This window comes from Vanellus vanellus (genome assembly GCF_965231255.1).
Source record: "Vanellus vanellus genome assembly, chromosome: 4".
NCBI classification, from domain to species: Eukaryota; Metazoa; Chordata; class Aves; order Charadriiformes; family Charadriidae; genus Vanellus; species Vanellus vanellus.
Genome location: NC_138909.1, coordinates 68,994,860 through 69,018,055, shown reverse-complemented (window position 1 = coordinate 69,018,055; position 23,196 = coordinate 68,994,860). Strand labels below are relative to the sequence as shown.

Sequence of the window (23,196 nt, the reverse complement as noted above, 5' to 3'; positions counted from 1 at the left end):
ATCCAATTTTGACACTTGAATAACAGTTGTAATTGGGAGTGAGAGCCTGCAACTTTTTGGGGGGTGAATTTTAAATATTTTTTTACTGATTAAAAAGCTTGCATGTCTCTTAGGAGTAGAGATGCTCTAAGTAGACTGTATTTAAGTGTAGATCTTGTCTATACCTGATCATAATTCTGATATAAAATAGGATGGGAATTTAAAGCAACAATTTATGAATTAAGTGAGCATGTAGATGTGGAATACAGATGAATCTAAAGAAACTTGGTAATATACAATGGGTGTATATTTTTTTAAACTCAGGTGAGTCTTGGAAATCTTTTTAAAAAGAACAACAAAAAATACCTCAAAAAACAAGCACCAAAACCAGAACAAGCTTCAGTATTCCATGTTAATAGATTAAAAACAAGTGTTAGAACTTATTCTTCCTTTGGTGCATAAACATGTCTTAAACTGTCATGCTTGAGTTTATTTTGTTGTATTTATATATGTAATATGTATATTAATTTTTTTCCCTCCTGCCCAAGTCTGTAAGTCCTGAGGACTCTGAAAAGAAGCGAATCAATTATCAAGCCTATCGAAGCTTCCTTAATCGCGAGGGCCCGAAAGCACTGGGTTCCAAAGAGATACCTCAGGTAAGTTTGGCTACAGCAGAATTCTATACATAGAAGTGGAGTGTGTCATAGACTTACTGTTATAAGTGATCTAACAAGTATCACCTAAACTATTTAAAAAACGGTATTTTTTTTCAGACAGGAAATACGTATTGGAAAAAGCTTAATTGTAATGCAAAGCAGTGACTAAATGTAAGGAAATATGCTAACAAATTCAATTCAGTACCTGGTTTATGAGGTCATGATGATGAAAAATAGTTACTGGTCTTGAAGATTGCGCTTACTCATTTGACTGACATCCTGTGCTTGAAGCACAGAGTGCCATGAGTATGATCAGTCAGGTGAGCAATGTGTGAAGTTTTGTTGGTAGCTAGTCCTTTTAATGGCTTCTGACCTTCTAGAACTATTATCTAGCTAGGTAACATAGGCTTATTTTTAAAGTTTCATAGGGTACTTGATGTGGTAGGGGATTAAAAAAGTTTATGGTGAAGAAGTATTAGCATCAGGTAATGGCATTTTCTGCAATGCTCTGGTTCTCAGGGAGCTGAAAACTGCTTGGAAGGCCTGACGTTCGTAATTACAGGCGTTCTGGAGTGTATTGAAAGAGATGAGGCCAAGTCTCTGATTGAACGTTATGGAGGAAAAGTAACTGGCAATGTCAGCAAGAAGACAAACTATCTGGTTATGGGGCGAGACTGTGGCCAATCTAAATGTGAAAAGGTGAGCATTCCTGTGCCTGGGCGAAGTAGAAGTGAAAATGCAAACTGTTCATATCTAACTATTGATTTTCAGTATCTCTGCCAAAAAGAGGCAGTACTACAAATAAAGTGCATGTTAAAAAGGAAAAGTTGCCTAACGTTTTAGGGCTTTGGTTTGTTTTTATTTCTGTATCTATATAAACACACGTATATAAAAAAAAAAAACTAGTTGTGTTTCTAAGCATAGTCTTTACTGGAAAGGACTTTGAAGTGAATTATGTAACTCCTTACTCTTATTGACCTTACTTTTAATTCTTTCTTTGGCTCCAGGCATCAACTTTAGGGACGAAAGTTATCGATGAGGATGGCCTGTTTGATCTTATTCGAACTATGCCAGGCAAAAAGTCCAAATATGAGCTGGCAGCTGAAACAGAGGTTTGTTTATTAGGAACTTAAGTGGTTTTTTGTGTGTGCTTAGTTTTTTTTTTTTGTTTGGCCTTAATTGAAAGGAGTTTTGGTCTCCTGTTCCAGTAACAGTAACCCTATGATTGTCAGTTTGACCCTCTAGGTTGAAAGTGGAAAACTTTATGTTTATGTTTAAGACTTTTACTTGGGACCAATAGTGTCCAATACCTTTCATTTATATATTTTGACATTATTCTGTATTTTAGGTATCTGGCTGAGGGGGTAATGGTATCTCCTTAGATGGTTTCAGTTTTAAACTCTGAGTATTTGTTTATTCTTTGAAATAAGTAATTGTCACTGATAGTGTGGTACCCAGACAGGCCCAATATAAAATCATACTGCAAACATAGGGCAACTATATATAAACCATGTGTATATGTAATAGATTTTGTTTTTATGTGGTACTTGGAAGTAATAATAGTAAAGATAAACTTTTCAGGGAATACTGTAAAAACAGTAACGAGTTTTTTATGCACATTTAAACTTAGTCTGTAGTGGCTGATGAAATGTTATTGAAATGTCCGTTAGCTCTGGCATGTTGTGCAGTCAGTATAGCTGTTGTTTTGGTACTTCTGATGTGGCTGGACATGAATTGTTGCATGTAAAGATACTATTGATATCTTAAGGAAAAATAACTCTAAGCTTACTAGCTAATTTGACTCCCTTTGAATTGTTTTTGGTTGAATGCTTTCAGGGATTGTGGAGATTTTTTTAGGTGAAGTTTTTATTTGTTCTTTGCTTTTTTGTTGTGGTTAAATAATTGTAGCTTCTTTAAAAGTGTGTGCTTGAGAGCAGTGTTCCCTTGTTGGAAACAAGGTTATCCCTGTTCCTCCTTATTTTATCCACGTGTTCCTAGTGTTAATCTTTTTTTTTTTTTTTTTTTTTGAGTTTGGAAGTGTTGTTTTTCAAGCTGTGCTTCAGCTTCATGGGTTTCTTATGGCCCATTTGTTCCAACCTGACAGTCATCGGTTTTGCTTTTTTTTTTTTTTTTTAATGATACATCAGGCTTAGTGAGTAAGGGGGCTTTACAGCTCTTGCAATGACTAGAATATTTCCTGTGTCTTGTGTGGGTTGTGCTACAGAACCAGGTGGCATCAGGTTAACAATAGCTTATTTTTCCAGAGAGGACTATTTCTTTAGCTGCTCTTGAAGGTTTTTTTTTGTCAATACATAAGCTTTATTACTTAAGCACTCCTGTACGTGCGTTTCAAAGACAGAGTGTTTATTTACTGCATTTTTTGAAATTTCCCTTGAACTTTCTTACCTTTATTTTCTTAAGGCAAAGACAGCAGAGTCAAGACCTAAAAAGACACCACAGAAAGCTGGAAAAAGGAATTTTAGCCCCTTTAAAAGGGAAGCTGATAATCAAAAAAATAAGACTACTCCTGAAAAAGGAGATACTGTCAAATCTATTAAGAAAGAAACCACTGCTGTTCGAAAGCTTATGGACTTTAAACGGCAAACTGTAGAGAAGAAAGAAACCCCCAAACCTAAGGAGAACTTGGTTTCTGAGATTAATGAAGATGGAAGAGAGATTTTGCTATGGGTAGATAAGTACAAGCCTGTATCTCTTAAGGCAATAATTGGACAACAGGGTGAGCAAAGCTGTGCCAACAAACTGCTCCGATGGCTCCGAAATTGGCACAAGAATACCTCGGAAGATGGACAAGGTGACCAGCGCAGTTAACTTCTCTCTGTGTTTTTCCATGCCAATCACACTGCTTGGTTCCCTGGACTGATGAGGGCCTTTGAGATAGCAGAGCAATTCTAGAACAGGAAAGAGGCTGAAGTCAGATGCATTTTTTCATGGCAGCAGTGAGCCTGAGTGGGGTGGGGGTGGTTTTGTGGGGTTTTCTCTTAAAATGTGACTTTTTTTCCAAAAGAAACCAAAATAAGCTAGCAGTAATGTGTATAAAATTGGCCTCATGTTCAGCCTAGTGAATTCTTTCTCACCAAGAGAAATGTTGACCAGTGCTAACCTGTCTGTACACATGGTGAAAATATGGGATAGCATTACGCATGGGGACGAGATGACTCACTAAGGTCCTGGTTCTGCCTTACAAGCAGCCCATGTCATCCTGTGGACAGGTGTGGTTTTTTTTCCTGTGGTTAAAATAGTATTTAAGCTTCCCTGCTATTGGAGTGTTTTTTTTTTTTTTTTTTTTTTCCTGTGTGTGTGTGTTGGTTTGGTTTGTTGGTGTTTTGGTTGCTTTTTTTATGATGTGGTTGTGAGAAAAATGCAGAAATGGTTGTATTATGTTAATAGCACTTTTGCTATTTTTCAGTTTAGAATCACTGCAAATCTTAAATGAAGAAAAATGGTTTAAACAGATTTTCCCCAAGTGGTTAGGATGCAGATGTGTATGTATTTTTCATATCAAGCCTTAAATGAGGGAAAAACTCCAGTGATGCTTGATATCTTTAAAGATTTACATGAAGTATGCAGTTTGTTTTGTAATACGTATGGAGGTAAAACCTGGAATCTTCTTTTATAGCGAAGACCAATAAAACTGGAGGGAAAGATGATGGTACTGGTTTTAAAGCAGCACTACTTTCTGGTCCGCCTGGAGTTGGTAAAACTACTACAGCTTCTTTGGTTTGTAAGGTGAGTTGATAACAGCTGTTCCCAGCACCGTTTGTAATGTATTGATGCTGTATCTGTATCCAGATACAGCATGCAGGTGGATATCCTCTAAATTACCAGGGTCTGCTCCCAGCCTAGTTCCATCGGCTCAGAACAGGGTTACTGGTGAAATACGTGGATGTTTAGATAGTTTTATCAGGTCTGGGATGAGAATATAGCAAAGGGTGTCTGCATTTCTTTCTTTTATATTGAGAGAAAGCATATAGCAGTACGTTGAGCAGTTGGAAATTATTTTCAAAAGTCATAAGTGTTTAACACTAGTTCAAGTCAGAGAGTATTTGCACTAAATTTAGTGGGGGTTGAATTCTGGTAAGCTTTTTGAGAGTTTCTATGACAAACTTTGTTGTGATGTTTATGTATCTAACAAAGACAACTTCCCCAGACTCACTCTAAATTCAAATACTACGTTAGGATGAGACAAGTTGACAGGGCTGTGTGTCCATTTCTAAATCTGAATTTAGAAATTAGTTTTTCCTAACTTGGCTGGAACACTGTGTTCCATTAACTGTGTCATGAGAATTAGCTGGGAACTTACTAATAGTGGTGTTGTATCAAATTACAGATCATCTTTTGGTTTGACTTGCAAGAACTTTCTTAGAATCTGATACTACCAGCCTGGAAGGGTTAAGAACTATTGTGAGCTATCTGATCTTTGTGCTGGGAAGGAATGATTACTTACCTCAATATTTGAGTTGGGAGATTGAGTTACTCCATACCTCACCTCTCTACGTAGAGCTTTGTGCCAGCAAACTGATGCTGCACCCAAAAACTAGACCTGCAGAAAAGCTGGACGTGCTGACTTGGGTTCACTTGTACACTAGCATGGTCTTTTCTGCTGGTTTCTGATCTAGCTTGTTCACAGCTGCTTCAGGTCTGCAGAGCATTTCAGTGTGCTCCACAGGAGCAGCCAACAAAACAGGGTGATTCAAGCTGCAAGAGCAAAGCTGTGTGCAGCTCGCTGCTGTGCCATGGCATGCCCCTGGCGGGGAAGTTTGCTGATAAAGGAGCAGCTGGGTTAAATTCTTTCAGGGACTGTCATGCAGCCTGGCCCTGTTCTGAAGTGTTGTGACTGTGGGGGGAGCCATGTGTTCCCTAGCTGTTAAATAGTTAAAAGCTTCTTTTTCCTCCACTGGTCAGAGGGATGTGGCATGTTTCTTGTCCTGACTCTTTTAAGACTTTGATATGCAGCTGGAAATGCCTTGGAGCTTAGCCAGCCTTGTCTTATAGTTCTGTTTTTATCCCTGGCGGCAGTTTTGTTAATTCTTCAGAACTAGATCTGTGGCACTGACTGTGGAGTTTGGGTGTTTTGGTTGGTTTGTTTGTTTGGTTTTTTTTCCCCTCCCCCCCCCCCTTTTTTTTTTTTCTTCTCAGTTCCACCACCCACCTCCCCCTTGCCCCATCTCTCTTTTGGGCATATCTGTTCTGTGTCTGGTTATAAATATTTTTGGAGTGTGAGAGAAATTGAGTATAAGGGGAGAAAGGAATCAAAGCCACAACTCATATGTGACAGCAGTGTTCTAAGAGCTTTCTTCTGGAACTTTGAAATACTGTTTCTAATTCTGAGTATGTGTATGTTCTTTCACTGATCTGCGTTCTCATTTTTTTTGTGTGGTTTGTGTGTTTGGACTAGGAACTGGGGTATAGCTATGTGGAGCTGAATGCCAGTGACACTCGCAGTAAGAACAGTCTAAAGGAAGTAGTTGCTGAATCGCTTAACAACACCAGCATCAAAGACTTCTGTTCTGGTATGTGTATTGTTTGAAGGAGAATTCTTGTTGTGTTAAGAGTCTGGTTACAGGAGGGACAGAGCTTCCTTATTACGCAACAGTATTAGGAATTTAACTTCCTCATCATGTGGAGGGATCTGGCTCTAATAGGGATGGATTCATTTCGTTAGCTGTTTTATTTCATCTTCAATTGTAGAATTAAATCCTGCTATTAGTAGAATCAGTAGGTAATCTGCAAAAATTATTCAAGAACTCTGCAGTTGCTCTTCTGTTGCGTGGGACTTGTTTCTTGGAAGATGACATGAGGCTACAGTCAGTTCTGTTCTGTGAACATAGATTCATGTGATCAAGCAGCGGAGCAAGAGGTTCGCCGCCACCTCAGTTGTCTAGGATGGGCTTACCTAACCTATAAAGCATTGGGTAAAACTCTGAGCAAGACCCTATTTTATTCCCATCTCATTTTCTTGTCCATATTCATTTTCAGGCACATCCTCATCAGTTAGCGGGAAACATGTATTGATCATGGATGAAGTGGATGGTATGGCAGGCAATGAAGACAGAGGAGGGATTCAGGTGAAACTGCTATAGTTATTAGCTAATGCCATTGCTAAGAGTGCATACCATATACAGCACAAAATATTTCAAGCCAGTCTACTGTCTTCAACCCACGGTCCATAGAAAGTCTCTGTAGTGTACAGTTTATCTGACCTATTTTAGAAGTCTGTCGTTGTGTAAGAATTGTGCATTGGTAGAGGGGGGCAGGGGAAAGATAATTCTATAAAAGAAACCTGGAGTGAGAAACCTGGGTGTGTGCACTTTAGACGTTTGTTCCTGGACAAGGTGAATTTATCCTCAGGCCTCTGCATCTGACATCTACCTGCAGTGAGAGGTTTGTAATCTGGCTGGGGCAGTTGCTCTCTTCAGTAGGCAGTAACACTGAATAACTAATGGGGCATAGGCAGTATTATCCTTGGTTCTCCTTAACAGCTCCATCTAGCTTCTGAAGATTTCCTATGGTCAAATACAATACTTGGACAATAAAGGGCATACGGGTTTTCAGCTCGGATGCAGACACTTATATTGTAGGAATATGAAATTGAACTGAATTTCACCTTCATTAGAGCAGGCAAAGTCTGTTCTGGTAAGCCTACTAATGCTGAAGCCCCAGGGTTGAGCTCTTTGGGTAGGGAAGAGCCAATCTTTTTTTACTTCCTGCTTCTTTGTTGTTTGCAGCAGGGTGCAGTCAGAAAGATGTGTGCTCCCTCTGGGCATAGGCCAGGTGCCCTTTGGACAAATGAATCTAATTCTGCAGGTGGACAGCTCTACTCTGGGCTATTGATCTTAATTGTTGCATAAAGAAAGGTCTGAACAAGATTGCTGGAAGTGGGTAGACAGCAGTTTTATTGCAGCTGGATAGAATAGCAAGTGGAAAAAGTAGAAGGCAGGCTATGTTTTTTTTTCACTGTGTGGAAATGTGATTACAGCAGGAAGAGATTTATAGACTTGCATCTGTCAAGGATGTGATTTAAGGCAAGGATTCATGCTGCTTGGTATGACACTTAACTCTGAGAATAAGAATGACTAATCTGATGTAGTTATTGTAATGTGTTTAAATCACAGGAGTTGATTGGTTTGATTAGACACACAAAGATTCCCATCATCTGTATGTGTAATGATCGCAACCATCCTAAAATTCGTTCCTTGGTCCACTACTGTTTTGATCTTCGTTTTCAGAGACCTCGTCTAGAACAGATTAAGGTAAGGAGGCTGTGGCTATATGGGCTGCACTGAATTACCATCAATAAATTTTGCCTTCATGTGGCGGAAGTAATGCAGAATGGGAAACGCCACTTAAAACTTAATGGATCCACCTCAGTGAGTAACTCTGCTTTTCAAAATGGGTTGTCTGAGTTTTCTTCCCAAAGAATGAAGTATCCCAAAGCCTTTCAGATTTAGAAGTCTGTCTTGGATATATCCAAATACTTTTATTTTTAAATGATCATGCATCTTTTTTATATCAATGACAAAGAATGACTTATGTTTATGGGAGAAAATTTAAATTATATGTCCTTTAAAAAAAATAAAAATACAGTAGTGTGCTCTCATAAATGTGTCAATATGTTCTGTAGGGGAAAGAATTCATAGGAATTCTCTAGTGACAATTTCTCAATTGCATGCATTACAGGGTGCCATGATGTCTATTGCATTTAAAGAAGGTTTAAAAATTCCACCACCTGCTATGCAAGAGATAATTCTGGCAGCAAATCAGGACATCAGACAGGTCAGTACCAATTCAGAGAGCACGTCATTTAGAAGTCCTTGACTTCAGTGTAGTATTTGAACAGTTTTATTATTTTTATATAGATAGATCAGGCTGTTTTTTGCTCAAGTCTTTCATTTAAATGCTCTTATGCTACCAAACTGTCAATTTTATTCTTTAGGTTTTACATAATCTTAATATGTGGTGTGCAAAAGAGAAATCATTGACCTATGATGAGGCTAAAACGGATGCCAGCAGAGCCAAAAAGGATATCAAACTGGTAAGTGTGAAATACTGGGTTGGCTTTTACTGTCATAGCGTGATATAATCACTAGGTTTTATAAGCATCTTCTGAACTAAAGCACTAATAGCCCAGGCAGGGGGAGCTGTCAAACTTGCCACAAATAGTTGCAGAGCAGTAAATCCAGGACTGGGTATATATTTTGATGTACTGATCTCTTACATAAGATGCAATTATGAAACTCATACTTCTCATACTGAGTCCTTTATTTAGAAGAAAATTCTCCTGATATTGGGAGTAGAATGCAATTATCAAAAACCAGTGAAGTGCTAGGAAGGAAATACCGAACACTGAACTTCTACTGATGAGTCCAGATATTGTTGGGTACCATCACTAAAGTAATTTTGTTGATTTGTGCTGTTTCTTATTGTTTGTGTGGACCTGCAACCCACTGACTTCTTGACATATCATTTACTTAGGGCCCTTTTGATGTTGTCCGGAAGGTTTTTGCTACTGGAGAGGAGGCTTCTCGTATGTCTCTTATAGACAAATCGGATCTTTTCTTCCATGATTATTCCCTAGCACCTCTCTTCGTCCAAGAGAACTATGTACATGTGAAACCATCCGCTGCTGGGTGAGTTATTCCATACCCTAAATTGACGTAGACTTTTGTGTCGGGGAGTAAAACTAGACTAAAACCCATCTGGATATTTCTGCTTTGTAATATAGTCAACTTTGTTTTTTTTCCAGAGGAAACCTGAAAAAGCACTTGGTACTCTTGAGTAGAGCAGCTGATAGTATATGTGATGGTGATATAGTGGACAGACAGATTCGTAGCAAGCAAAACTGGAATCTTCTTCCAACACAGGTGAGCACTTAACGCTCATTTTATGTGCTTTGTGGGTGTCCAGTGTAAAAGACTGATCCCTTGAAATTGATATTTCAGTATAATTTTGACCTGTATAGTTCATACTTCATGCAGTATTCTCTGTTCTGGTGAGTAGAGCAGTTTCCCGTATTCATATTGTTGAACCCACACTGTATTATGAAATGAAGTCTTCTGAAACTTGGAAAAGCTTGAACCTTCATGAAGCATAGGAGCACGTGGCCCGTATCGCTTCTGATGTGTGGTTACAAGGCTACTCAGTTTTATTTGTGTTTCCTCTCCCAGCCTCTCACCAGGCCAGTATTTCTCCCAAAGCAGAGGACTGAAGCTCCATCACTGTACTTCTAATGATCATTGAAACATTGGCAAGACTTGTGCTTAAAGTATTATGACTGGCATCAGAGAATGTGTCATAGTTGAAGTTGGAAGGGATCTCTGGAGGTCACCTAGTCCACCTCCCTGCTTTGTGCAGGTCCAAAAAGATGAGTTGCTTAGGAACTTACCTAGCTGAGTTTATGTAGATCCATGGTGTTCTTCAGAAGTGTCTCCTTCACCATATCAATCTGCTGGAGACTACAGCAAGGATTTGAGTGAAGTCAGCTGTCTGTCTGACTGCACTCTAAAATGAGAAATGAAACAGGCTTTTTAATGGTTTTTAAAACCCAGATAATCTCACGGATATTTTAGAACGTGGTAAAAAAAAAATAATAGGGTGGTACAAGAGATGAAGTTGTAACCTAAAAGGGGTTGAACAGAAACAAGCAAAACCAAGAAAGAGCTCTCTTAAAACAAACTGCTTCCACTGTGGAACTTTATTCACTGTTCCCTTTCACACCGGCAAGTAGGGCAGTATGTCAGGGTGCCAGTGACACTAATCTGTTGTGATTTGAATTTGGCATGTGTGTTACTTTTTCAGGCTATTTATGCAAGTGTTCTCCCCGGGGAGCTGATGAGAGGTTACATGTCCCAGTTTCCTGTCTTTCCCAGCTGGCTGGGGAAATTTTCATCCACAGGCAAACACGATCGTATCATTCAAGAACTGGCAATGCATATGAGCCTCAGGTAGTACTGACATTCCTCTTCTGATCTATATCAACACGGATATATTTAGTTCTCACGTAGTTCATTACCTACCATTAATTCCTTGCTGTGCTTGGTACAAACTTAAGTGTACATTCTGCCAGCATGCTCATATGTTGTTGGCGATACTTTCTTAGCACTTAATCTGGACAACAGTCAGACTGCACTTTTAGTATAGTCAGCAGTACTGTGACTGCCTCCCCGCCCCCCAAAGTTGTTTCTCAGTTAGGGATGTGTTTCTCCAGACTGTTCGGCGTTTAAATATCTTGCACTGGTTATCCCTAATGCGGGTATGGCAAAAGAAATGGCACAGTACAACTTGCAGTTAACTCTTAAGGCAGCTGGTTTTCCATTTGTTGAGGCCCTTACCTACAGGTTGCTTGTGTTTACAAGGGAGTGATGGTGGTTGTACAGATTTACTGACTACTTTCAATTTCACAAAGAACCCAGACGTGCAAGAGGACAGTAAATATGGAGTATTTGCCATATTTGCGGGATGCGCTTGTCCAGCCCTTGAAGGACTTTGGAGCAGATGGTGTACAAGAAGCTATAACGTTCATGGACTCTTACTGTTTGATGAAAGAAGATGTTGAAAATATCATGGAAATAAGCATGTGGGGAGGTAAACCCAGCCCTTTTTCAAAGCTGGATCCCAAGGTAAAATTCAATAGTGAATTTTTAGCTTTTCTTTCACATCTTTAAAAAGAAATCCTAGAATTATAGGTGTGGTATGCATGTGGTGCTGAAAAGCTGAAGTTGGTGCAGCTGCTTATTAACTGTAATTTAATTAAGGGTAGTCTTTGTAAAATCAGCTGTCAAGCATACTTCTAAAGGTTCAGGGTTGTGTCCTAAAAGATAGTCAGGCTGTGCTTCATTCAGGAGTCTTATACCTGTTGTTCTGGTGTAAAGGATCACTGGGAGTTGGCTGTGTCTGGGGCATAGAAGTGGAACACAGAACGGACAGGCAAAGCTGGTACCTTTCTACAGGCAAGCTCCTGGCTATGAGCTCCATTACCTTCATGCTGAGTGCTGCCTTTCTTACCACCGTGCAAAGGAGGAGGGACACAAGGGTATTTGTTACGGTGTGGGCACTGAATTCAGAGGCTGGCTTGCATCTGCCACAGTCCTGTTAGACTGAACTGTCAGACCCGGGGGGACATTGTGTGGTGCTTCTCTGGTACCCAGCTAATCCACTTCAGTGGTTGGGACCCTCACCTGGTACCAGGTGAGCTTCAGCTCAAGTCCCTGCTACAAACTAGGCATGTGTGAGATCTGAACCATCATCTCCCCCCATCTCAGGTTGGGTGCTCAGCGAGAGAAGAATCTTCTCTGCTATCTGCACGCTAATATCATATTGCTTACGCCTAGTCTGAATAGACTGCTCCAGTGTGGCAGGTGTTCAGTGCTTGGATTAGGTGGCAGCAGAACAGTGCTGAAATTATTGGATGCCTAAGCAAGAAGCATCTGAAGATGCATAGTCTATCTGAGGATTATGTGGAACTCGTTTAAAATGAGCCTTCACCATACAGCTCTTAGATGGTTTCTGTGTCCTTTCAAGATAGTGTCCTCTTCTAGAAATCTTTGGTCCCATCTTCTCAAAGGAAAGATGATGTGGAATCTCTAGCCAAGAGTTGGTTAGCTAACAACCTAGAGTTCCTAAGATGATGCTCATAGTGTTTCCTTCTAACCTAACAGGTGAAAGCAGCTTTTACACGTGCCTACAACAAAGAGGCACATCTGACTCCATATTCACTTAATTCTGTCAAGACATCTAAAAGGCAGTCGGGATCTGCTATGACCTTAGAACTGAATGAAGACTTGAACATGGAAGAGATCCAATCTGATGAGGATGAGCAAAATACTGTTGAAAGTGATGCAATGATTAAGGTGACTTTGCTTTCTCAGTGTTAAACCACCACACTAAACTGTTTTCTTGTTTTTTAGTTACATTTCTGGGACGTGTAACATCATCTGTATTAATAAAAAATCATAGTAGATATTGAATACATCATCTCTCAGCTTTTAAATTCTTAACTAGTAGTAGTGTGAAAAAGTCTTAAGTTCTTTCCATCCATTGTCTTCTGCTTGAATGTTGGACCAAAGTGAGACAGCACTGTGAACTCATGAATACTGCATCCAATTCCAAAAATTAGTAATATTTTAGGTGTTGGTGGGGAGGGCTCCATTGGTAAGAAGCAGCCACAGGCCTTTGCCTGTGGTTATTGCAGACAGCGATTCTGGTAATACCCTTTGTAGGCATCGCCAAAACTGTGCTCAGCCCTTAAGACTGAATGTTGTAGAGTCTGTACTCTCTGTGGCACTCAAAAACTTGATACTGGAAAGGGGAGTGGAAGGGAGGAGATGGCTCTTTCTTTTAACACTTAGAGCATTTTGACTTATGCTTTTGTCAGGCTGCAGTTGGATTTTAAACTGTCTGTATGTTCTGTTTGTAGCAAAAAAAGGCAAAGTCTTCCAAACTGCCAAAAAAAGAGAAAAATGAAGAAACAACAAAAAAAGAAGGGAAAAGAAAAGAGAAAACAAGACATTAAGCCGAATAAAATCTTGCTCTGGATGCAGCTTTGCTTATCTAACTTCTGTTGGGAATGTGAAACTGATCCAGTGACGGAGCTGGGAAGGTGGAACCGGTGCGTTGAAACTGCTCCTCTTATAGAGGTGATGTAGCCACTGTACTCTCTCACTATGCAGTGCTGTACTTTCTCTTAACGTGCTACCACGTTACAAGCTATAAATATCCTTGTGCAACAAACACCCAGCTGCATGAACATGAAAATGCGATGCTTAGTTACCTGGCATTTATGCTAAGTCTTCCTAGGACTTCACTTCTTTTTTTTTTTTTTAATTCTTATTTTTTTATAAATGCCACGACATTGTGGTGAATGCTTGTAAATAGTACATGATGCAACCCCCTCGCCCCAACCTAAATTGCGTATTTGTACATTACAGAAATTAAGCAGTGTATAAATTTACAATAAAACGTTTCACAGGAGTCTTTTAAAGTTTTGGTTAAGTTCATGGAGTGTTCTCTCTCTCTCCCTCTCTTTTCTTCCAAAGTTTTGCCTTTCCTTCATGTACAGGATGTGGTGTTACTCTTTTCCTACAACTTCCCTTTTGTTCAGTTAAAGACAGAAAAGCAGTGAGGGATTTGGTTCCAAAACTGGAGGAGCCTGTGGTTGTTTGAGTTGTATCTTTAATCAGAAAGGAATACTTAAAGAGTAAGAAATGTTTAAGAGAAAATAGTCATAAAAATTCAGAACTGATGTTGAAAAAGAGAACACTAGGGTTTGTTTTGCCACTTGCATAACAGAATGCCCCTTGGTTTGTCTTTGGTGCAGATAAAACACAAATTTTGCTTGGTAAGAAGAATTATCAATCAGTTTTATTACTATAATAAATCAAAGTACAAAATTTATCAAAAGCTAAATATGTACAGGCTATCACAAAATAGAAGTGACTTGGTGGTTGTTATTAAATCCTAGCAGGGAAAAGATGTGTAACATAGTGATGGAGCTTTCCTTGCTGCTTGCCAGACAACACATGCAGTTCTGAAAATAAACAGAGGCAGTTAGTCGTATGCCAAGATACAAAGACTGTGATAGGAAACGACAATTAAGTTTTTTTCCAGTCTGTGAAAACCTTAACAAAAATGTTACTGTGGTGTATATAACTTACAATATCGCTTGTGTGTTACTTTGACCTATAGCTAAGTTTTCACATAAGGTGTTTGCACTAGTAAATCTGCCTTCAAATGTCAAAATTAATGAGGAACTTTAACTCCTTTTCAGTTACCATTCTTTTAACAAAACTAGTCTTGGATGTAAGTGTGTGAGCAGTCATCTCATTCTTTAAAATATGAGTATTTCAAGCCAATACTATGTTGCTGTTATACTGTGTGATACTCTTATATTCTGTTAAACATAGAAGCTAAGATCACGTAACCTGCATTTTTAGATCTGCTCCTTGCAGTTAGTGTATGTCTCTTTCTACACTTAAACTACTTGTTGGTAGACCTGTAGAAGGATTTGATGATGCCGAGATCTTCAAACTGTTCTCTGTGCTACTGAAGCACAACTGGTGTTCAGGAACAGGTTCCAAACCAGAACGTGTTGTGGATGATAACATGATCATACAGGTAAACTGGTTTAAAGCCTCACAACTGGAATGAATTAACCACCAGGTTAGTTGCAGTAGCAAAACCTACTGGTGTTTGCCTGTCTGAGGGCAAACAGGCAATACAGCTGAGGCACACTCAATACCTGAGGCACAGACCCAGGCTGTAAGTTAAATTCTTGAACGCTGCATTTGCCTTGCTGGGAAAAACTCGGTCTCCTCTAGAATAAGCTCTGTTCAGTAAAAAAAAAAAATACAGGCTCTAGCACATACCTGAGTTTATTGGTCCCCATCTTCTGCTTTGAGGTACTGTGTGCAATCGCTTATTTTCTTAAGATGAACAATGTTAATCCTTTCAGAACACATTGGACATACGTTTTCGGTCTGTAACATGCTGTTTTAAAAGAAGGGTGACCGATGAAATGATAATTCTAACGTTTTCAAAGGAACAGCTGGGCTTGAGGCAGAAAGCATAGAGTGTATTCTGACCTATGTAACAAATACAGGCCGGAGCAAGGGCTGCTTGTGTCTAGGCAGAGCAAAGTCTGGTTTATTTGGGTTTAACATTTGAGAACCAATATCGCAACAGGAATGCTGCTGATGTTTGCATGGGCATGAGGAAAATTAGGCAAGTAAAACCTATACAAAGGAGCCTGGGCCAGACCATGAACTTTTTGCAGCTTCACTGTTCCAGTCTCATTCTCACACAGGTGATTACTGGGGACAATAATCAGTAACTCCCAATACTATGGGTATTTTATTTTTGTTTGCTGCTGTGCCTGTGTTCCTCCTACCCTTGTATCAGGCCACCTTCTGGGAAGGAGCTGAGAACATACACAAGCCCCCCCTCATCCATCTTCATTACTGTCCCTGGTGTTGGAGCCCTGCATCTCCAGCTGAGTTTGTTCTTTATCATAGTTTTTGGTCCACTTTGAAGCGATGTTCTGTGAGTATGTTAGGTGAGACTACCCAAGTAAGGTGGATTCTTCTTCCACAATCTAATCTTCCCCCCACCCCCAGCTGTCACGTGTTTTTAGTACCAAATGAAACAATTCGCTGCTAAAGTATGAACAAACAACATTGGAATCCTGCAACAGAAAACAAATCCCAACTTACTTCTTGAATTCTGAATAGAGGGCAGGAAAGTCACAGTGTGGGCAGACTGTCCAGTCATCTCGCAGCATATGCCGACCCTGCACACAAAAGCCACAAGTAATTAAATGGCATGTGCAGTCCTTGTACACTGTGCGTTGAATTTTTTACCTGTTATTGTGGAAAGTCTCAGCAACTGAGTTCCAAAGATCTTGAGGAATTAAAAAACGAAAACCATAATAGTGTTACTGTAGTTTGACTACTGTGTAAATTCTGTAACTATAGAAAAGAAGCTCTCAGTGAGATGCGGTGTTTTCATTCTAATTCTCATTCCTCTTTTTAAAAAAAAAATAATCTAAGAATGTATTGAATAACAACTTTTAAAATTCTTTTAGTTTGGCAATTCTAGAATGTCATCTGTAGATCTAAGTCTTGAGATGTATGTAAATCTACTGTGATTTCTGTTGCTGCATATGACATTCAAAAAATGTCCCCAAAGCCCAGGAGGTCACATTCAATGCTGTCAAGTTTGTGAGCATAGTGGCTTCCTGGCACTCGCCTCTTTGAACAGAAATTATTTCCTCTGTTTTGGTATGGTTTACTAATTTGCTTTTGGTACAAAGAATTCATACGTACCTTTTCACTACTATAAAATACAACAGCACCTTGAACTACATTGGGAGATTCATGTTCTAATATGATGTCCAACAGTAGACTGTTTTGACACTGACTCATAAGAAATGTGAAAATGCTGCATTCCTAATGATGCTACAAATACCTGTGATGTAAATAAACTATAACCAAGACAGCCTAAATAAATAATGTGAAATATACATGAATCCATACATTGTTTGGCCCATAAAGCTATAGTTAAAAGCCTTGGGGTTTTCTGTTGAGATAATACTTCTAAAGTATACTGGTCATCTTATTCTGCTAAACTAATAGATTATAAGACTAGATAACTGCTATTAATATTTTTCTGTAAGACATAATTCTTTAGTTTTAATAAAGAATGCTAACTCTAACATTTGGTTTCTGCTCAAGTAAATTTTGATTTTGCTGTAGTGTGATAAATCACTTGAACCTAGTAAAAACAAAGTGTTAGTTATAGAGTAGCTAATGCTACTCTATAAGGGTAACAGTGGGATGCATGGCTCTTCTGGGAATGTACCCCATCCATAGCTTTTCAGGACACTAAAGGATCCTGAAACAAAAATGTTAGCACTTCTCATTTCCGTAAGGCTCAGTAAGATAAAATGCTGAGGTCATGGGCTGAACCATTACTTAACCCTGGAAGTGCCTAAAAATTCTGTTAAATTCTGGGCGTTCCCAAAAAAAACGATTTTTGAAGTGGCATGGGTTTTATTTTATTTGAAGTCTTGGCAGCCTGGAGTTAATGGGAGGAGGAGAGCTGTGCCCTCCACAAGCTCCTGTTCATGGAAGAAGAGAGGAGGACTTCCATCTCTGCCCTTACTGCTCTGAGCCCTGGAGCACCTGAGCGAGGAGCTGGGCTGGGAAGGCAGCAGCAGCATTGTCCTGTCTGTGCCTTCTCCCAAGTGCTGCAGCTGCACTGAACGCTGTTGTAGGGGGCAACTAAGGGCATTCTGTGATAGTTAAAGACAACAAGAATAGTTTTTACCGATTTGGTAACAGCTTGGAAAAAACCCCAACCAACCAACCCCCAGAAACCATCTAGGTTGGTTTTGGTAGTTTGGTACTAGCAAACCAAAGATGTTCAAAGGAACTTATTTTCAGAAGGAAGGAAAAGCTTTATGTTCATTCTCACACTGCAGAAAACAAGGCAGCCACTCACAGTCGCAATGCAGTACGGGAGATTGTTTTTACAGCCAGGACACAAAAGCTCACACTCTGGGAGCTGGAACGCACAGTAGGGACAGGCTGTCGTTGGCTCCTCTGCCTCTGTTGTGTCAGGACGTCTAGAAGTAACATACAAATGTGAGTAAGAACCTTGAGCACTTTGAACTTGAACAAAGATGTTTTACAGTGCCTTTGATACTTAGCAAGTATTTGTTCTTTGAGTTATTTGCACAGCTTCCAGTTTCTATTTTATATTCTACCAGACAATTCCTTTTAATTATCAACCAATCACAATTATGTAAACTCAGAAATAGGTTATTTTTCCATCTAATTTGAAACAATACAACCTTTTTCAAGCTACAACAGACCACAATACTTTGAAATCTTTCCAAACTCATGATCTGTATGTGTAGACTATAGTGCTATGGTTTCTCTGCTTCAGTATGTTTATGTGACAGGAGCGTCCACAAGAATTGAATTAACAAGACATAACTCGGGCATCCTGGTGGGACTGTACAGCTTGTAACTCTGCCTTTTGCAGGCTTGTTTTCATGCAAGTGTCCTGATGGCATCAGGCATCACCCCATCACAGCACCTGGGGCAGGGGAGACCTTTTTTCAGATCTCTTGTGTGACCTTAATATTTAATCTTCTATGGAACATTTATAGATGAAAAGCTTGCTTAGATTCACTTTTAGCATATTTTCCAATGAAGAGGATACATCTTTTCTAGTGTTTAACCTAGTAACCTTGGAGACGATTCGATGGTTTCCTTAGTTATCTTAGTACTTGGCCTGATTAACTTAATTTTTCAGTTTATTAGCCCGGGCATGTCTGTTTCCCTTGCGATGGCCTGTTCCTTTGTGTGAAAAAATCTGAGGTATGGATAAAAGCCATGATGATGCATTCCTAATCTAGCATGTTTAACATTGATGCCTTATTTTAGAAGCTTCTGGAATAGTCTAGAAACATTAACAAGCAGGCAAGAGGGAAGAACTTTGTATAACTTCAAAAAATGGTTAAAAGATACCAAACAGACCAGGATAAACAGTTCTCATAGTATACATCTGTGGTAACCTACTGCTGTTCTGCACGCTCATAAAATATAAGGGAAAACAATGTGATGACACAGCTTGTATATAATATTCAGGCTGATAAGAGGCCAGAGTCAGCTGCAAAGAATTCCATTCCAGAAGAACTTTGAGACCAAGTGACAAGAAAATACAAGGTGGGGGGGAAGCCAAAGCAAGGCCTATTGAGAAAAAGTTTCCACATACAAGGCAATGGACTACTGCTGTAGATTAGGATCTCGCAATTATAATAAACACTATGAAAACCATCAGCTCACTTTAAAAACAGTCACAGCAAATCAGAGAATGGTTTGGGTTGGAAGGGACCTTGAAGATCACCCAGTTCTAACCCCCCTGCCATGGGCAAGGACACCTCCCACTAGACCAGGTTGCTCAAAGCCCCATCGAACCTGGCCTTGAACATTCCCAGGGATGGGGTATCCACAACTTCTCTGGGCAACCTGTTCCACTGCCTCACCACCCTCACCAGTGAAAAATTTCTTCCTGAGATCTGATCTAAATCTCTTCCAGTTTGAAGCCATTCCCCCTTGTTCTATCACTACATGCCCTCAGAAAAAGTCCCTCTCCAGCTTTCCTGTAGGCTCCCTTTAGGTACTGGAAGGCTGCCTGCAGATGGAAAACATTACTGCTGTTTAGGAAACATTTTACACGCACGTTGCATTTAAAGTTTATCACATCCAAGAGGACAGAAGAGCCTTTAATTTTCAGAGAAGAAGGGAATGGTTCTTAGCCTTCCAAATTTGATATGGTGAAATAATATGAAAACAGGATAAAGGCTTTATGAGCAATAATTACATTACAAATAAAGTGTTGATATTGTGTACATGTGAAAGTACAGATTAACACTGCTCACCTGACCATTGCTTCAATTTTCTTTTTGTATTTAAGATCTATTTTATTACGATACTCTGGTCTCATCAACATAGCAGCAAAACTGAAGGCTGAGTTCTTCAGTCCTGCTCTATGACACTCGATTACAGTTGAAGTCAAAATTGGCACAATGTCTGTAAGAGAATGAAAAAATGATGTCAAATATTTATTTACCGGTATTAATTTTGAAAGCCTTTGGGCTAACACAGCTGAAAAGGTACTGATGAAAAATGACAGTATTTTTCTTCTTTCTCATGGTACACAGTCGCACTATTTGTGCGATTCCCCTAACCACATGCAAGAAAATCACGGTTTCACCTCTTGCTACCTGGCATTTCCAAAGCTCAGCATGGCAGCAGGAATGTTTTGATTATACCCATTTCTCCCAAATCTGGCCTGCACTTTTAAACTCTATGTTTTAGTCTACATTTTCCATGTACCCAAAAAGTATTTGCAAAAGAAAATTGATTAAAATATTGTGATAAAGTCACAGAACCAGTCAGTTCATTACATATGATCCTGAGACTGTGTGTGGTTCAGGCAGGTACTGCAGTACCTGAATTGTGGTTCAGGTGTGTGGTACTGCAGTTATGGTGGGTGAGGACAGATGAAACTTTTGGTGGAGAACCCGTCCTGGAGGCAGTCTATCAAAGAGCTCTCCTGTGGAGGATGGCAGAGCACACTGTCTATTTGCACTTTGTCATGTGCCCTATAGGGTCGTAAGAGGAGAATGCACCTTCTAATGCAATGATTAATGAATTGTCCTGTAGAAGACGGGATGCCCTTCTATGCTGTCAGCACTTACGTGATGGGAACTTGCTGATGTTGTTGGCTACACGTATAAGCATACGTGCTCCCTTCATGTGATCGCCACGTTTCACGTGAGTCTGGAACACAAAAAACATATTGAATTAATTGGAGCCTTTAGAGAGTAAATCCTGCAGCCTGCTCTTGGCATTCATCCTTCTGAGAGCTGCACGCCCACTGCTCTTTCACGAAACTGAGCAGGGGTGTGTCATGCATGAGAGAAAGGACCAGAGACGACAGTGGCTCTTTCCCAGAACAGTCTTTCTGGCCTCCAGCCTGCCATCTGCCTGCTCTTGTCCCCCTGCGGGTAGAGCGGGAGGCCAGGAGCTGGCTGTAGGCTGAAGGGATATCCTCATGGGGCACGGGTTAACTACTAGAAATCATTTGAGCCCCTTGCTTAATTTCATTTACAGAAAAGCAGTGATCTGCTTATGAACAATAATTAATGATAGTACCAGCACCACAACATATTTTCAAGTATGAATGCAAAAGAAATACAGGAAGCCAGATGTAGGGTTTTAATTATTCACTACTTAAAAAAGAATATGCTTATCAAAGAGGCAGAAACAACCAAAAGGTATGGGTTGTCCTCGTTAGCATACACTTGGATTTGCTGATACAACTTATATAACAAAGTAATTTATGTATACAGAGAATCCATATTACAGCTCAATAAATCAGAGACTGTGCAATTTAGGCATAAATTCAGTTTCTCAATTCATTACCTTCACTAAAATATAGCTGTGTAGAATCATAAGGTTTGTAGCCATCTCAGAAGGAATTTTAATCTTCTGGGTTTTTAACTCTGAATACATACTGAAAAGAACATCGTGTGCATTTCGGTAGTTTCCTTAAAAACAAACAACACTGAATAATGAATTTGATTTTTCATAACAATTTCTTTATGACGTATATGAAGTGGAACAGGAAGTTACTTAGAGCTTGTTACTTGTACGTCTTAGAGCAAGACATTTGCATGACAATTTCTTTGGAAAGTCACAAGCAGTTCCTTGTCACAGTATCCTAAACAGTATCAGCCAGGGCATTAAATAAGAAAAAAATTTACACTTGGACAAGTCATCTAAGCAGTAGCAAAATACATATGTGGATTACAATTTCATATAATGAAACTTTAGAAATGGAAGATGCTGTAGCCAGTACATTGCTTCCACAATAAAAAGGAGAAAAGGTATTTTTAGAGCATTTAGAGATGTTACCTCTTTTTGTTCTTCAATGTCAGATATTCAAAAGTTGTTTAACTGTTAATTTAACATATTTTTACTTTATCATTTGCTTTGGCAACTCCTTGCCTCTGCAACCAAACCAACCCAAAAACCTTTTAGAGAGATAATTAAAAGTTGAATGTTAATTCACTACATTATACTGCTTCAAGGTTACTCTAAAGGACTGTCCAGAGACCATAGAATTTCATTAAACTATCAACGTAGCTGAAAACAACCAGTGTTTAGTATGGTTAGTTCACTCTTAGCTAGTTGTTTGTTCTTGCTTTGATTTTTTTTTTTTTTTTCTCCATTATTAGAATATAAGGAAGTCATATTTTTTGCAGTTGGAGGCATTTAAAGGAAAATTCAGATTCAGTTATTTCAGCAAACTTTTTTTCCTCTATCTCACAGTATTTCTCTATCAGCAAACGCTTTTACTTTATAGAACAATTTGTTATGTGCTGTTACACACTACAGTTGAATCAACCAGTGGAATTTGTGTGAGGCAGGTAAATATCACTCCAGAATTAGTTGCTGGAAAATGTTAATTTTTCATGCTTGTTACTAACTCTCAGTACAATAGGATCAGTCTTAAATCATGTGAACATGCAAAAAAAACTAAAGGAAAACTGCACATAAAATGGCATACCCAAAGGAAAATATCACACAGTTTGACTTTTAAGGAAAGAATAAACTATGTTGGTGTAAACTTCAGAATCAAACTCACTGAACTCTCCTGAAGGAAGAGGGGGACCATCTAAAACTGTGCCTCTGCGGAGGAAACAGTTACTGCAAGATGAGTGATTTTAATGAGAAAAATATTGTGCTTATTATTACACTGTTGCAGAACACATCTATACTATTTGGGAATACGAAATACAGTATGGGACACTGCATTTTAGATATAAGTTTTCAGATTCAGAGGAGCTAGTAAATAATAATTAAATCCCTGAGCCTTTACACTTCCTGTGTACATAATTAGCACAAACGCAAGGCCTAGTGCCAGGTCCTGCACTTGGGTCACAAGAACCCCATGCAGCACTACAGGCTTGGGGAATGCTGGAAAGCTGACCGGCAGAAAAGGCCCTGGGGGTGTTTGTGGACAGCCGGCTGAATATGTGCCAGCAGTGTGCCCAGGTGGCCAAGGCGGCCAACAGCATCCTGGCCTATATCAGCAATAGCGTGGCCAGCAGGACTACGGAAGTGATCGTACCTCTGTACTCAGCACTCGTGAGGCCCCACCTCAAATACTGTGGTCAGTTTTGGGCCCCTCACTACAAGAAAGACATTGAGGTGCTGGAGTGTGTCCAGAGAAGGGCAAGGAAGCTGGTGAGGGGTCTGGAGCACACGTCTTATGAGGAATGGCTGAGGGAACTGGGGTTGTTTAGCCCGGAGAAGAGGAGGCTGAGGGGAGACCTTATCGCTCTCTACAGCTACCTGAAAGGAGGCTGTAGCGAGGTGAGGGTCGGTCTCTTCTCCCAAGTAACAAGCAATGGGACAAGAGGAAATGGCCTTGAGTTACACCAGGGGAGGTTTAGATTGGATATTAGGAA

General features: G+C 39.6%; 2 protein-coding genes across 2 annotated transcripts in view; one reads left to right on the top strand and one right to left on the bottom strand.

Moving 5' to 3' along the window:
* Positions 1-13,582, top strand: part of RFC1 (replication factor C subunit 1) — a 40,554-nt gene extending 26,972 nt beyond the window's left edge. Inside the window, exons 10-25 of the mRNA XM_082482339.1 lie at positions 528-635; positions 1,155-1,334; positions 1,643-1,747; positions 3,057-3,447; positions 4,273-4,382; positions 6,052-6,166; positions 6,633-6,721; positions 7,769-7,906; positions 8,334-8,429; positions 8,590-8,688; positions 9,129-9,283; positions 9,400-9,517; positions 10,452-10,597; positions 11,059-11,272; positions 12,311-12,502; positions 13,069-13,582. Of these exons, the coding sequence (XP_082338465.1) occupies positions 528-635; positions 1,155-1,334; positions 1,643-1,747; positions 3,057-3,447; positions 4,273-4,382; positions 6,052-6,166; positions 6,633-6,721; positions 7,769-7,906; positions 8,334-8,429; positions 8,590-8,688; positions 9,129-9,283; positions 9,400-9,517; positions 10,452-10,597; positions 11,059-11,272; positions 12,311-12,502; positions 13,069-13,164 (2,352 nt within the window). The 3' untranslated portion in view covers positions 13,165-13,582. The remainder of the gene's footprint in view (positions 1-527; positions 636-1,154; positions 1,335-1,642; positions 1,748-3,056; positions 3,448-4,272; positions 4,383-6,051; positions 6,167-6,632; positions 6,722-7,768; positions 7,907-8,333; positions 8,430-8,589; positions 8,689-9,128; positions 9,284-9,399; positions 9,518-10,451; positions 10,598-11,058; positions 11,273-12,310; positions 12,503-13,068) is intronic.
* Positions 13,583-13,927: 345 nt separating this feature from the next.
* Positions 13,928-23,196, bottom strand: part of WDR19 (WD repeat domain 19) — a 40,143-nt gene continuing 30,874 nt past the window's right edge. The window contains exons 26-32 of the mRNA XM_082482957.1: positions 21,146-21,270; positions 20,419-20,500; positions 19,597-19,747; positions 17,649-17,772; positions 15,860-15,936; positions 15,017-15,137; positions 13,928-14,178 (exon numbers count right to left, since the gene is read on the bottom strand). Of these exons, the coding sequence (XP_082339083.1) occupies positions 15,023-15,137; positions 15,860-15,936; positions 17,649-17,772; positions 19,597-19,747; positions 20,419-20,500; positions 21,146-21,270 (674 nt within the window). The 3' untranslated portion in view covers positions 13,928-14,178; positions 15,017-15,022. The remainder of the gene's footprint in view (positions 14,179-15,016; positions 15,138-15,859; positions 15,937-17,648; positions 17,773-19,596; positions 19,748-20,418; positions 20,501-21,145; positions 21,271-23,196) is intronic.